Consider the following 12,942-nt stretch of genomic DNA (forward strand, 5'->3'; position numbering starts at 1 on the left):
TTTTAATTGTGATTTCTGCTGGTTCCAGAGATGGAAGTCACATTTTTTACATGATCAGATCCTCCATCAAGACCTCCCTCACTTCTCCTCCTCCCATGTTTCATTCCAGATGCAGAATGTTCTTGGAAGAAGTTCTACCTTTCAAATCAAGGACCAGCTCCATTCTTTTACTTACCTAACCATGTCTCCTTACCAAGATCAGTATGTGGCTCAATCAAAACCCATATGGCAGGAACTTATCTATCATCCTCTGATAAACTCTACAAAGAAGTGGGAGTGACAAGCATAAGCACTGGCTCAGGCTACTTGCTGCCTTTCTACACATGCTTGCACTGCCACTTAGTCTGTAATCTACTTGGCCAGGCTTAGTAGTTAAGTGCACCATCAGACCTTCTGAGAAGTTAAGTGCTAGTCAAGGGCACCAATGGGTTCTGTTTGTCTCCATAGTACCAATGAACCCGAAGAACATGCTCTGAGTAAGGTTATATAAGAAGAATGAAGACATACAAGTACAATAACTACCACAAGACCTGAGATGAAGGTAACACTTATTAAGATTCCCTTCTTCTGCTTGGTAATTTCTCTAAATGTTCATAGGAAAGCACTAAAAACAGGGTCCTGGAAGTGGACCTACCCCTGGGATAGGACAAAGGCACATACTTCCATGTGCATCATAAAACCCAGATCAAGATAAAAGGTTTGAAGTCCTCCTGGGTTCCATGGTACACAGTCAACACAAAACGATTCTTACCTAGAATCGCAGAATGAGTATGTGTTTATCTGAGTAGTGGACCTGAGCCAACAGAGTTGAGCAGACATGCCTGTGGTTCAACGCAGAGATTCTAGGGAAGACAGGTAGGAGGTGACAGAGAGGCCCTGGTGTACGGTAGGAATGGCAACAGTGGAAGAGTGGGATAAAGGTGAAGATCGGTGAGCTATGGCAGTGTTCTGTGATGAGAATGATCTCAAGATCCCATACCCTCCCTCTCATGCCTGATGAGACACTTACTGCTTCCTCAAGTTCCCCCTGATTTTTACAGTCTTCAAAGACATCCAGAGAATTCCAGACCCTTGGAAAACAATGGGGCATCATGCATCTTGTACACTGAGTGCCTGCAGGGGGCACTGTTTACACATGGTCTTTGTGGTATCCTGTATTAAGCAAAAGAGAAGGTTCACCCAGAAGGATGTTAACCGTCCTGTCAAAAAAAAAAAAAAGAGGGAAAGAATCATAGCTCACTGGGCCAATTTAATTCCAAAACAGGTCATTTCCCTTCTCTAGATCTTGGCCAAATGAAAGTACAAGTACCTCCAACTAAAGTAAAGAAAGAGGCAACACTGGTCTGAAACTTACACATTGACGTATTTTGTTTGTTTTATTTTACTTTTACTAGTTTAGTTTAATTTGTTCAGGCTCACTGACTCCTCCTGTAAAGTCCTGATGTTTATCCAGCAACTGTGTCAGCCCCACTTAAGTGTTCCTCGACAAAGTGTCCCCCCAAAGAACTCAGTACAGTGTCTGCCTATGGCCTGCTGATATGCTATAAGCTCTGGGAGCTGTACTGCCTATGCCATCACAGTTGCTAAAGTGCCATGGACATCCCAGTGAGAGTTGTGACTCCTGTGATAGCAACACTGTCTACATCTGGGGATTCTGCCTGTGGGTACAACTCAGTGGGCTGATGCTGACTTGGAGACTAGGATTAAACATTTAAGAAAAACATTCTTAAACAATCTGTAAAACTCCTGGAACCAGCACGAGATATTAGTGTGTCTTGCCCTTGTCTCCTCTTCTGACTTAAATGTCCTGTGAGGCATGGGACAATGTGATGTGAACAATAGTAATTAAGGTCTGTTGACTTTCCCTCATTACTAAAGCCGTTGATTCTGCTGGGAATCTAGCAGTCACTTTCTGACTTCCTAACACCCTACAAAGTCAAGTATTTTCATGCCTTAAATTTTTACCAGGTCTGGATTTGCCTGTCCTACACTGCTGACTATTACCAAGGAAGTTATAAATCCAACTACATACAGTGCAAGAAACTACAGATACCAACCTGGAAAAGTGTTCACTAAGATAAGTATCTGATTGAAGTAAACAGAAACCTTGTTTCCATGGTAGCCCAGTACCTAAAATGGCACCTGGAATGTGGGAGACTCAAAATCTATTTATTAATCAAATGACTATAAAATGAATTGATGTCTGCTGAACTAGTTTTTGATTGCATCCTAACTGTGGCCAGAGATAGACAGACAGACAAGACACACACATACACACACACACACACACACAGAGAGAGAGAGAGAGAGAGAGAGAGAGAGAGAGAGAGAGAGAGAGAGAGAGAGAAGGAGAGAGATCCAAATTAACATGAAATTAACATAAAGAAAATATCCAATAAAAATAGAAATAAAAAAATTAACACATGAAAGAAGCTGTGAGCAGAAGACTGGAGACCCGCCCTTACATGGGCAACAAGCAACACATATAGCAAGCATAGGGAAAGAAAACAAACATGATTTACAAACACTGGGAGAAGGTGAGTGCTATGTAAATGATGGTGAAAGGTCCTGCGAGCCAGTCCTTTTGAGATTATGCCTTTTCTCTGTTCTCTAACCCATTCCCATTCTTTGGAGTCTCTTTCTTATTCTTAATAAATATTTCTATTTCTAATCATGTGTCCTGAATATAGTTCTCTGTCCTGAGACATAAAAACCTGGAAATCTCAGGAGGAGCCCTTCCTGTCCCACTGCTCAAGCTCTGACTATGTCTATAACCTAACCAAGTCTAAAGAACCAATTTTTCCTCTACCCATGAGGACTTCATCTGACAGGAACCATTTCTGGTGACAAAGCTATGTGTAATTAATTACATGGCTATCCTAATAACTGGCCTGTATCAGGTCACTGGCTGTGCTTCTTCCTCACTTCCATTAGACTCACCAACAGCAAGAAACCCGATGGTGCTTTACTGTGGGAAGCTCAAGTCTGACTTAGAAGCTTCTGAGCCCTGAGCCTTGTTTCCCAGTTTTCATGTTAACAAATTATAAAAATTAACATCTAAACAGTGTTTTGCATAATTACATACATTTACATAAACCATTTAGTTCTTCAAGAAACAATTATTGTTCCATATTTTGGGTGAGGAGAATAGATGGGCACAGAGAGGCAAGATGTTTTGCTCAGCTATTAAGTCATCAGAACTGAAATTCAACCTGCTCCAGGTTTGTGCTGCTGGAATTTAACTAATGAGTCTTAGTTTATCCACCCTGAAATGCACATAGTTCCCTGGGCTCAAGGTGAACCAGCACAGATTCACCAGTGTTTACAATTCTGGGTGCTCAGTTTAGCTAAATGTGAAACTGGATGTTCTCAGAAAGAGCTTGTCCATTCTTCCTCTTTCATCTGTGATGCATTTTAATTCTGACTCTGTAGAGTCCCAAGACCATCATGAAGATCATAAAGCCTATCATACAAATCCTCAGTCCTACTCAAAAGGGATCCCATGTCCTTAGCTACTTCCTCAGAGCACTCTGTCCCAGTCAGTTGAGGGATTGAGTAGTGGAACAGAGGTAGCATGGACTCAAATTCAAACTTCCTTTTGATATGTTTCCTTCTCTTTCATAAGAAGGTATGTATCCAAGAATATTAATGCAAATCAGGTGCCCAGTTGACTTTGAGAAACCCTGTATGGAATAAGTCAAGGAACAAGTAACAGACTGGTGACATTGAGAAAGAATTTTATTCTCCTACATGGCCAAACACAGGTGATAGAACCATGAGAAGGAGAAGCAACCAGGCTTTTGGAAAATTCATTAGAAGAGCCCAAAAACACATAGCCCAAAAGAGATTAGAATGTCTGAGAAAGAACAAGCCAAGATGTCACTGTTGCTCAGTACTCCAAATTCTCTTGTCTCAACCTCAGGATGCAAGTCAGCAGCAGCCCCCAGAGCTGTGGCCACAGCCTGACCCCCCAGACTGCTGACCACTGCCACGGTCACAGGAACTGGAGCTCCTGTGCCTGCATCTGTGGGACCTGCGCCTGTGGTGGCTCAGGCAGCAGCCTCCCTCAGAGCTGGGGACACTGCAGCCTCCAGAGCTTGTAGCACAACAGGAAGAGGCTGCAGGCAGACACTGAGCTGTGTCCTTTCGGGGGCACTTTGGGGAGCACTTTGGGGAAGGGCACTTGGGAGGAGGCTGGCACTGCTTCTGGCTCTGCTGGCAGGACATTTCCGCAGGATCTTGACCTAGAATTGTATAATAGAAACATTATAGGGAGAAGCTGTTAGTGAATGTCTACTGACTTAGTCTGTCAAACACATGCCTTCTATGACTTATCTGCTTCCTAAACCAAGATCTCTATGAAATAAAGAGGACTACAGAGGCACACATCTATTTAAATAAAGCATTTTCAAGACTATAAGATAAATATACATGCATCTCTAGTAAACACACTCAGAACAATTTTTTTTAATTATTACAGTATTCCTGATGTCCTGTGGCTTTTAAGACTCCCAGCTTCCTGACTGTGAGCCAAACACTCCTTCCCCTCTCACCATTACCTCCCCCACCATGGTCTATTGTGGGCCTCTTCCTAGGGTTCTAGTTCAGATCTGGAGGGCATGCTGTCCCACACACTCCCACCTGATGAAGTGGTCCCTGATGGCCACTTACCAGATGCAAAGGTGATAGGAGACTTTCTGAGCAGGCTGTGGATGAGGAATCCAGAGCAGGAGCCTTTTTATTCTGTGTAGAGCTGGTGAAGCATCACCAAAGCATGTTGCTGTTTTCACAACTAGGGGAGGTGACAGTGCTAGAGACTTCCCAGTTACTGGCTTCCAGTGCTTTCCTGTGCACGTGCCTAAAGAACCCATAAGGTGGAACCAGGAAGCACTTGTCACTGCAGCATCCCTTCCTTTTGTTCTTCCCCAGACATTGCCCCATCTTCCCCCATTCATTCACAAGCTCTAACACTGTTTTGGCCATTTAGGAGTATTGACATGGAGATGTGTATAGGATGCCCATCACTCAAAACTGAGTACATGATGAGATCACAATGTTATCCTAGATGAAGAGCTCAAGCATAAGGCTCCAGCCTTCATAAGGAAAGCCCCCACTGTACTGCAGACCAAAAATTATGGGATAGGACCTTCAGATGTTCTCTAGTGGTGACAGTAGAGAAACAGCAGTGCCTTATTGGAAGACAGTGTATAGGACAAGACAACAGAAAGATACCTGAGACCAGTTTCAGAGAGGAGACTTAGAGATGACAAAACTCACAACTTTTATCATAAGAAGAAAGATCTCTCCAGTCTGCTCATCCTATCTTCAGTACCTGGCAACCTCCATTTTACAACATGCTTCTTTGAGTGCAATTTATTTTAGAATCCAGACATAACTGATATCATGCAAAAAAAAATAGGTCTTTCTGTTTATAGCTTATTTCACTTAATGTGATATCTTCCAGATTCATTCTTGATGTCTGCAATGACAGGAATACCTTTTTTTCCAAAGGCTGAATATACACCATATGTTCTATGTGCATTTGTCAACAAATACATTTAGGCAGATTCTTTATTATAGATCTTGCAAATGATGCAACAATAAATGTGAGGGTGTATATATCTTTTCAGTATATGAATGTCTCTTCCCTTTAGGGTATATACACACCTAATGACATTGATGATCGCACAGCAGTTATTTTTTAATTTTTTCAGGACTTCTATAATATCTTCTACAATGGCTGGGACCCTTTACATTTCTAGTAAATATCCTCTTTTTTCTTCAAAATTCTTGACAATACTTGTTCTTTCTTGTATCTTTAGTAATAGCCACTCTCACTGTGTGAGGTAATATTTCACTCTATCTTTAATTTGTATTTCTCTGATGATTAAGGATATGAGACTTTTTCTCATACATCTACAAGCCATTTGCACGTCTTCTTTTAAGAAATATTTTCTCAGGTTGTTTCTTCGATTTTAAGATCAGGATTTTTTTCCTTTGCTGTTGAGATCTTTGAAATCTTAATATAGTATGATATTAACTCTTTATAAGATGTTTCTTTCACAAATTTTTCCTACCCTATCACTCTTGACTCTTTATTGTGTCTTTGGCTGTGCATAAACATTTTGTTTGGATAGAAATCCATTTGTCCTGGTTTGGTTCTTGTTTTTTATTTTTTGGTTTCTTATTTGGTTGTCTCTGTGTGTGTGTGTGTGTGTGTGTGTGTGTGTGTGTATAGCATTTAAAGTATAGCTGTTTGCATTTTAGCTTCATTTCATTTATTTCATAGAACAGTAGTTATTTTCTTCTTTATTGCTTTATTCTGTGTGTGTATACACACACATTATAGATAGATAGATAGATAGATAGATAGATAGATAGATAGATAGATAGATAGACACACACACCATGGTTTTTTTTAGCCCATTCACAAGTTAGATGTCATTTAAGATGCTTTGTGTTTAAAACAATTGTGAGTAAAAGCAATACACATACCAGCTCTGAGATTTTCCATAAAAAAATGACTTCAGTTTTTCTTGAACCAATATTAAAGAATTGAATTTCGGAATCAAACACCAAGTACATGTTTAATCATTCAGGACAATTTTTAAAAACTTCCAACATGGTTATACATTTAGTCTTCTCTACACCAGTGGCTAAATCTACCCACTATACAGCCTCAACAGGATTCTACATTGCCAGCTAAGAGCTTTATTCTAGCTGTTGCAGTGTGTACAGGTAATCTGTCATTATGCTCTTAATTGCATTTCCCTAGTGAATAATGACACCAATTAATTTATCCTCCATGTACCTTCTTCTTTGTTCAAATATTGCCTTTTGAAATATCTTTCTATTTTAATCAGATTGTCTCTTTTTTGCTTTAGAATGCTTTAAACACAAGACTTCAATTAGACATTACTAATCTCTTCTTTGAATTTATGAGTTTTAATTGTGAATTCTTCAAAACTTGCTTGAAAAGCAGTAGTTCTTACTTGTTATACTGTTTTTCGTATCAATCCCACTCCATGTAAAAGTGGCCTCAAACTCATCCTTCTGTCACAGACTCACAAGTACTAAAATTAGTCATGAATCACTGCAGGCATGTTTAATCATGTACCATTACCAAAGAAGGTTAGATTGTGGAGTTAAGTATTTCCCTTTCGAACTGTCTTTCTGTCATATGTAAAAATTATCATAAAAATTACATAATCATTGTCATATTTTGTCCTATATTTGCATTGTCAATATTTTGTCCTATATTTTATTTTAGAAGTTTGTATTTTGTCTTTTACACATTGATCTATTATCTTTTATTACATAGTTTTATTCTTTTATTTTATCATATTATTTATTATATGTATATAGAATATTTTATTATTATAGCTTTTCATTTATAATATAATACTAAATATGTTTTGATTAACATAGAGATGCCCAATTATTTCAGTATAATTTTTTTAATTTGAGAATTTTATATATGAGGATAGTGCTTGTTACATTTGGATCCTTTCTACACCCCCTTCCAACTCCTCTCTTGTCCCTCCATGACCATCTTCTCTCAAATTCATGACCCCTTTGTATTCATATGTTCATATACCCACCCCAACACAAATTCACACACACACACACACACACACACACACACACACACACAACCTACTGACTCAAATTTCAGTTGTCTTGATTTGAATGTGTTTAGAGATAACTACTGAGAATTGGGATTCCAGCCCTTGAAGAACAAAAGAAAAACAGAAACGGAAAGAAGAGAAGAGAAAGGAAGGGAAGGGAAGGGAAGGGAAGGGAAGGGAAGGGAAGGGAAGGGAAGGGAAGGGAAGGGAAGGGAAGGGAAGGGAAGAGAGGTCTTATCTTCCCTCTGCAGGCTTTGATTTCCTGTAGCTCTTCCTCTAGGGATGGGGTCTTATAAAATATTCCTTCATTCATGCTGACAACTCCTTCCTCTGGCAAATTGCCATTGTGTCCTTGTTTGAACTACATTCTAGGTATAATAGACCCTAAACAGCATAGATCTACCTCTGTTCTGCTCTCCATCATAGGAATAAAGGTTCATTCTCTCACTACTAGGCATGATGGTAGCCATAAGGCTTTGCTGACTTAGTTTTTCAAATTGAATATGCTCTTTTTTGATATTTATTTGCTAAAAGTTTTTATTATCAGTTGCTAATGGTTTTTGTAAGTTATTTCTCCATTTCTATAGAAAAAAATCCCATGTTTTAGTGGTTCTTTTATATGAGATCCAGTCTTGCTAGTTCACATATTTTTCTAGAACTGAAGCCCTGTTCGAATTTTCAGAAATTATGTATTTTTTTAGAAATTATGAATATCTTTATGAATATGTATTTATAACATGATATAAAAGTTAAGATCACAGTAACTGTATTTGCTTAAATCAAAGAAGCAAATAATGACCAACAATTTAAGGAGTCTCAAATAGACTCCACATGATTGCCTGGAATCTAGAAAGACATGTGTCACATAGTCATAGAAGCCAGACTGACAGCCCTGATGACACAGCCCACCAGGCTCAGCCTCTCCTATCCCAGCTCATGCCTTCAATGCCCAACTGGCTCAGAGGAATTAAGGAGCTTCTCCTTGATGAGTCACCCAGAAACCTTGAGTTGACCAACCATTGAAATACTGTTCTTCAGTTGCTGCCTCATGACTCAAGATTAAGCCTGTTTAAACCAAAGTCAGTCTTTGTACTTTGTTCTATAGAACAAAAAAAAAGTCAAAAGCTATTCAACTATCCAGAGATCTGAATCCTCAGTGAGGTTAAAACCTCTTCTTAAGTACTTCACAGAACCGAACCTATTGTTTCTCTTTTATGTGTACCACAGCTACAGTTTATCACTTGGTATATTTCCCTTTGAATAATTATAATGCACAAGTGAGGACAATCTGGGTCTCATTGCAGTTGTGTCATCAGTGCTAAACACACAGTTGACACATAATTGACAACAGGACTTAATGACCAAGTGAGAAGAAATTCAAGGAAAAAAGCCAATAATGGTCATTAGGGAGAAGTGGATCTAGTTTGTGTGAAGAGACATAGAAGGTGTGCTATACTCCAGTGTGCTGTTAACATCACCTCTACTAGGCTGACCTCTACTCCCTGTGTGATTACCTATACCAGTGGTTCTCAACTTGGAGGTTGCAACCCCTTTGAGGGTCAACTGACCCTTTCAGAGAGGTCACCTAGGACCATAGGGAGACACAGAGATTTACATTATGATTCATAACAATAGCAAAATTACACTTAGGAAGTAACAACAAAAATAATTTTATGGATGGAGGTCACCACAACATGAGGAACTGTATTAAAGGGTTGCAGCATTAGGAAAGTTGGAAACCACTGCTCTATACCAAGGCATTCCTTATTGGGAGCCGACTCCTAGCAGAAAGCAGCTATCATCTTTGCAGCCACCTTGAGCCATATACCCTGACAAGAGATTTGTTTTCAACAGCCCACAACAGCTGAGCACACTCTGATAAACATCTTGTTTTTTCTCACATATCTTGTTTTGCTGTTTAGTGCTGCCAGCAGCTAGGCGCACGTGGTCTCCACACTGCTAGGTGCACGTGGTCTCCACGCTGCAAGGCACATGACGTAGTGCCTTCAGCTCTGCTTGTCCTCAAGGGCAAGGCACGTGGTAAAGGGTATAAATACCCAGGATTTCCTTTCAATAAACGAGACTTGATCAGACCCTCTGTCTTGTCTCCATTCTTCGAGTCTGTCGCCCCTCCATCCTCACTCTCTCTCTTGCTAGACCCTGACTCATGGACCGGAGCAGCAGAATGGGCCGTAACAAAGTGGCCCCCGAACGTGGGGCAGAATGGGCAGTTACAATTCCTGAAGAACTACATTAGGATACAGGTTATAAATTCAGAGTGCTTGGGAAAACCAAAAGAACACTAAGGACTTGCATAGAGCATTGTCTGAGGCTTGCTCTGTCCAGCACAGTTGTTGAGAACAGAAACTTATTTTCCACTCTTCTCTTCCCGTGTCTGCATCACTGAGTCTTCAAGGAAAACTGTCTATAATTTCACCACGCACCTGTTTCCCTTTCCATCCAGTATCTAGTTACAGGCTCTCAACAATGCAAGAGAAATGGCTCTGAAACTGCAATGAGGCTGAGACTGAAACTTAAGCACTAGGGACCAAGAACTTCATTCTACAGAGGGAACAACTGGATAGAGAACAAAGTGGGAAGCTCCTGGCATGGTGGAGACGTGACAACCAGCCCTAACCTGATGACATTACGTTCTCTATCTCAGTTACTGACACTTCCCCCTAGAGTGCTCAGACCTGTGTAGTAATTTACTGGTAACTCCCCAGTGATGGCTAAAGAAACTTAATATGGTGCTAGGAATCCTTTAAGGACTACTGACCTTTGCCCTAGAATGCCTATGAGATCCTATTAGCCTGTAGGTGAGATAAGAATAGGGTAAGGGTGTCCTGCTGTGAGGTATTTAACCACTTGCTTTCTGCTTTTGTAAATTTTTCATATCACTGTACTGGGATGAAGTGGTCTTTTTATTACTAAACAACTGGAAGAAAACTAGCTTAAGGGAGTAAAATAATTTTCTAGCCCAGCTGTGTGTTCTGGAGACAATTGTAGTGTACAGCTTTGGTGTCCACCTTTATAATCGCTCCCCATTTAGCTCCTTTCGGCATGACTTGCTGTTTGGCTATAAGGATGCTGTTCACCTGGTAAAAATAAAAATAAAGTCATTTAATCTATTGAATTGAGTCTAAGTCTTTGGTTTTTGCCAGTAGATTGGAATGTTGTAACAGTATGCTCCAATGAATTCCACACACATCAGCTTTCCTCATCTTCCTACAGTCTTTGGCTCAGAAGGGGATAACTCATTAACATCAGTTAATGTTAGAATAAAATGAGCCAAACATAATTCTTTAAATTATCATATAAGTTTTAATGGCCATAAATAATGAGACATCTTTAGTATGATTATTTTTATTCACAACAGTGATTAGTTAAATGATATAAGTAACTGTGTATACTGCCCATCACCCGCTTTTTAAGAGTTAATTCTAAGCCATAAATTTTTCTTTCCAGGGGCCTAGAGAGATGGCTCAGAGGTTAAGAGCACTGACTGCTCTTCCAGAGGTCCTGAGTTCAATTACCAGCAACCACACTGTGGTTCACAACCATCTATAATGAACTCTTCTGGTGGTGCTTCTGAAGACACTGAGTGCTCACATATATAAAATAAATAAAAATCTCTTAAAAAATAATTCTTGCCAGGTAGTGGTGGCACACACCTTTGCACTTGGGAGGCAGAGGCAGGGGATTTCTGGGTTTGCGGCCAGCCTGGACTACAGAGTGGGTTCCAAGACAGCCAGGGCTACACAGAGAAACCCTGTCTCGAAAAATAAATAAATAAATATAAAAACTAATTCTCTTTCTAAGAAAACACAAATATATGATGCAATATTTGAATAATCAAAATATTTAAATTGTATGTATGTGTATAGTTGTTAACTATAGACCAAATTACATTTTAGACTAGTATAGTATTACATTAATTCAATCAGATTTCAGCAGAAATCATCTTCATTTGTGTAATGCAATTATTTTTCTATTTAAAGTTAATAACTTGCTCCTGTTCTTCTGTGTTCAGAAAGTCCATGTCATTGTTAGAAGCCATGAGATTACTCAGGGACTGTCACCAAACAAGGCCTTACACTTCCCCATCACTTCCAGGTGTCCAACTGCTGGATCTTGGGGATAGCAGCGAATTACTTCTGAAGGTCATGTTCCTTGGGCAGTATGGAATTTGTGAACAACAATATTTTATGATTTAAGATTTATTTTAGTGAGTTTGTGTGTGTGTGTGTGTGTGTGTGTAATTCATTCACAATCATGCCAAAGAAAATAATAAGACACAATACTCTCCAAGGCATGTGACCCAAAAGAGGAAAAAAGAAGATGAGGTAGAAAAAAAGGGAGGAAGGATAGAAGGAAGGAAGAGCAGTTTCCTGGAGAACTCATTGGGACATATATGAACAATCCTTGTTCCTGGTTCAGTCCTTAGTTGGACTTTATGGACGTACCAGAAAAAAAAGAAAAACACTGAACACGTGTCTAGCCAACACCTCCTCTGGTTGTGAAAGCAGAAGCATATGCAGGTGACATCATCAACTGCACAGGATAAAAGAGCTCCTGCCCTGGGCTACTTTGCCACAGCATCCATAGACACAGACTTCTGTCTCCTTTGAATCTAGTGAGTATCCAGCAGGGGTGGGCCTTGGAATAAAAAGTAGGAAGGGAACATTAAGATCACAGTAGAAAAGAGAGATGATAAGATCTTCCATAAAAACCAAGACATCAAGCGCAACAGGGAAAAAGTCAGTTTCTAGCTTTCAATATAAAAACACGGAGGTTATAGTAGATGAGTATTTAAATAGGTAGAATGTAGGGTGTTGACAAGAATTTTACAATTTACAAAAGCCACAGGCTCAGCATCCACTTCTCACACCTCATGTCCTTTCTGTTCAGGTATTCACATGTATTCTATGACATCCTTTTTCCAGACTGTTTTTTTTCCCCAAACACATGCACTTGCTTGGAATTCTTCAAAGATACAAAAAGCCAAAAAGCCGTGTTACCAGACAAACTCAGTCTGTACTTCTAGTGCCTGGGTAGTGAACAGAGTGAGTTGTACCTGGCACTATCCAGTGAGTTCCATCCACTTCAGCTTCCCTTAGATCTGGAAGCACAAGGAAGAAATTACCAGAGATGAGGAAACACTGCATTGTAACAAACAATTGTTTTCTTGTAACCAGGACGACTGACTCCTGCCGAGATGTCCTGCCAGCAGAGCCAGAAGCAGTGCCAGCCTCCTCCCAAGTGCTCCTCCCCAAAGTGCTCCCCAAAATGTCCCCCAAAGAGCACAGCACAG

The 12,942-nt window shown here is 39.9% G+C and overlaps 1 protein-coding gene across 1 annotated transcript; it reads right to left on the reverse strand.

Moving 5' to 3' along the window:
- Window positions 1-3,724: 3,724 nt before the first annotated feature.
- LOC114636825 (late cornified envelope protein 3D-like) lies at window positions 3,725-4,692 on the reverse strand. The gene is made up of 2 exons (XM_028784927.1): window positions 4,672-4,692; window positions 3,725-4,244 (listed from the first exon to the last, which is right to left on the reverse strand). Exon 2 carries the CDS (start codon window positions 4,225-4,227, stop codon window positions 3,931-3,933), a length of 297 nt encoding a protein of 98 aa, XP_028640760.1. The 5' UTR covers window positions 4,228-4,244; window positions 4,672-4,692; the 3' UTR covers window positions 3,725-3,930.
- Between the last annotated feature and the right edge of the window lie 8,250 nt (window positions 4,693-12,942).

Source organism: Grammomys surdaster, unplaced genomic scaffold (genome assembly GCF_004785775.1).
Source record: "Grammomys surdaster isolate TR1022 unplaced genomic scaffold, NIH_TR_1.0 124976, whole genome shotgun sequence".
NCBI classification, from domain to species: domain Eukaryota; kingdom Metazoa; phylum Chordata; class Mammalia; order Rodentia; family Muridae; genus Grammomys; species Grammomys surdaster.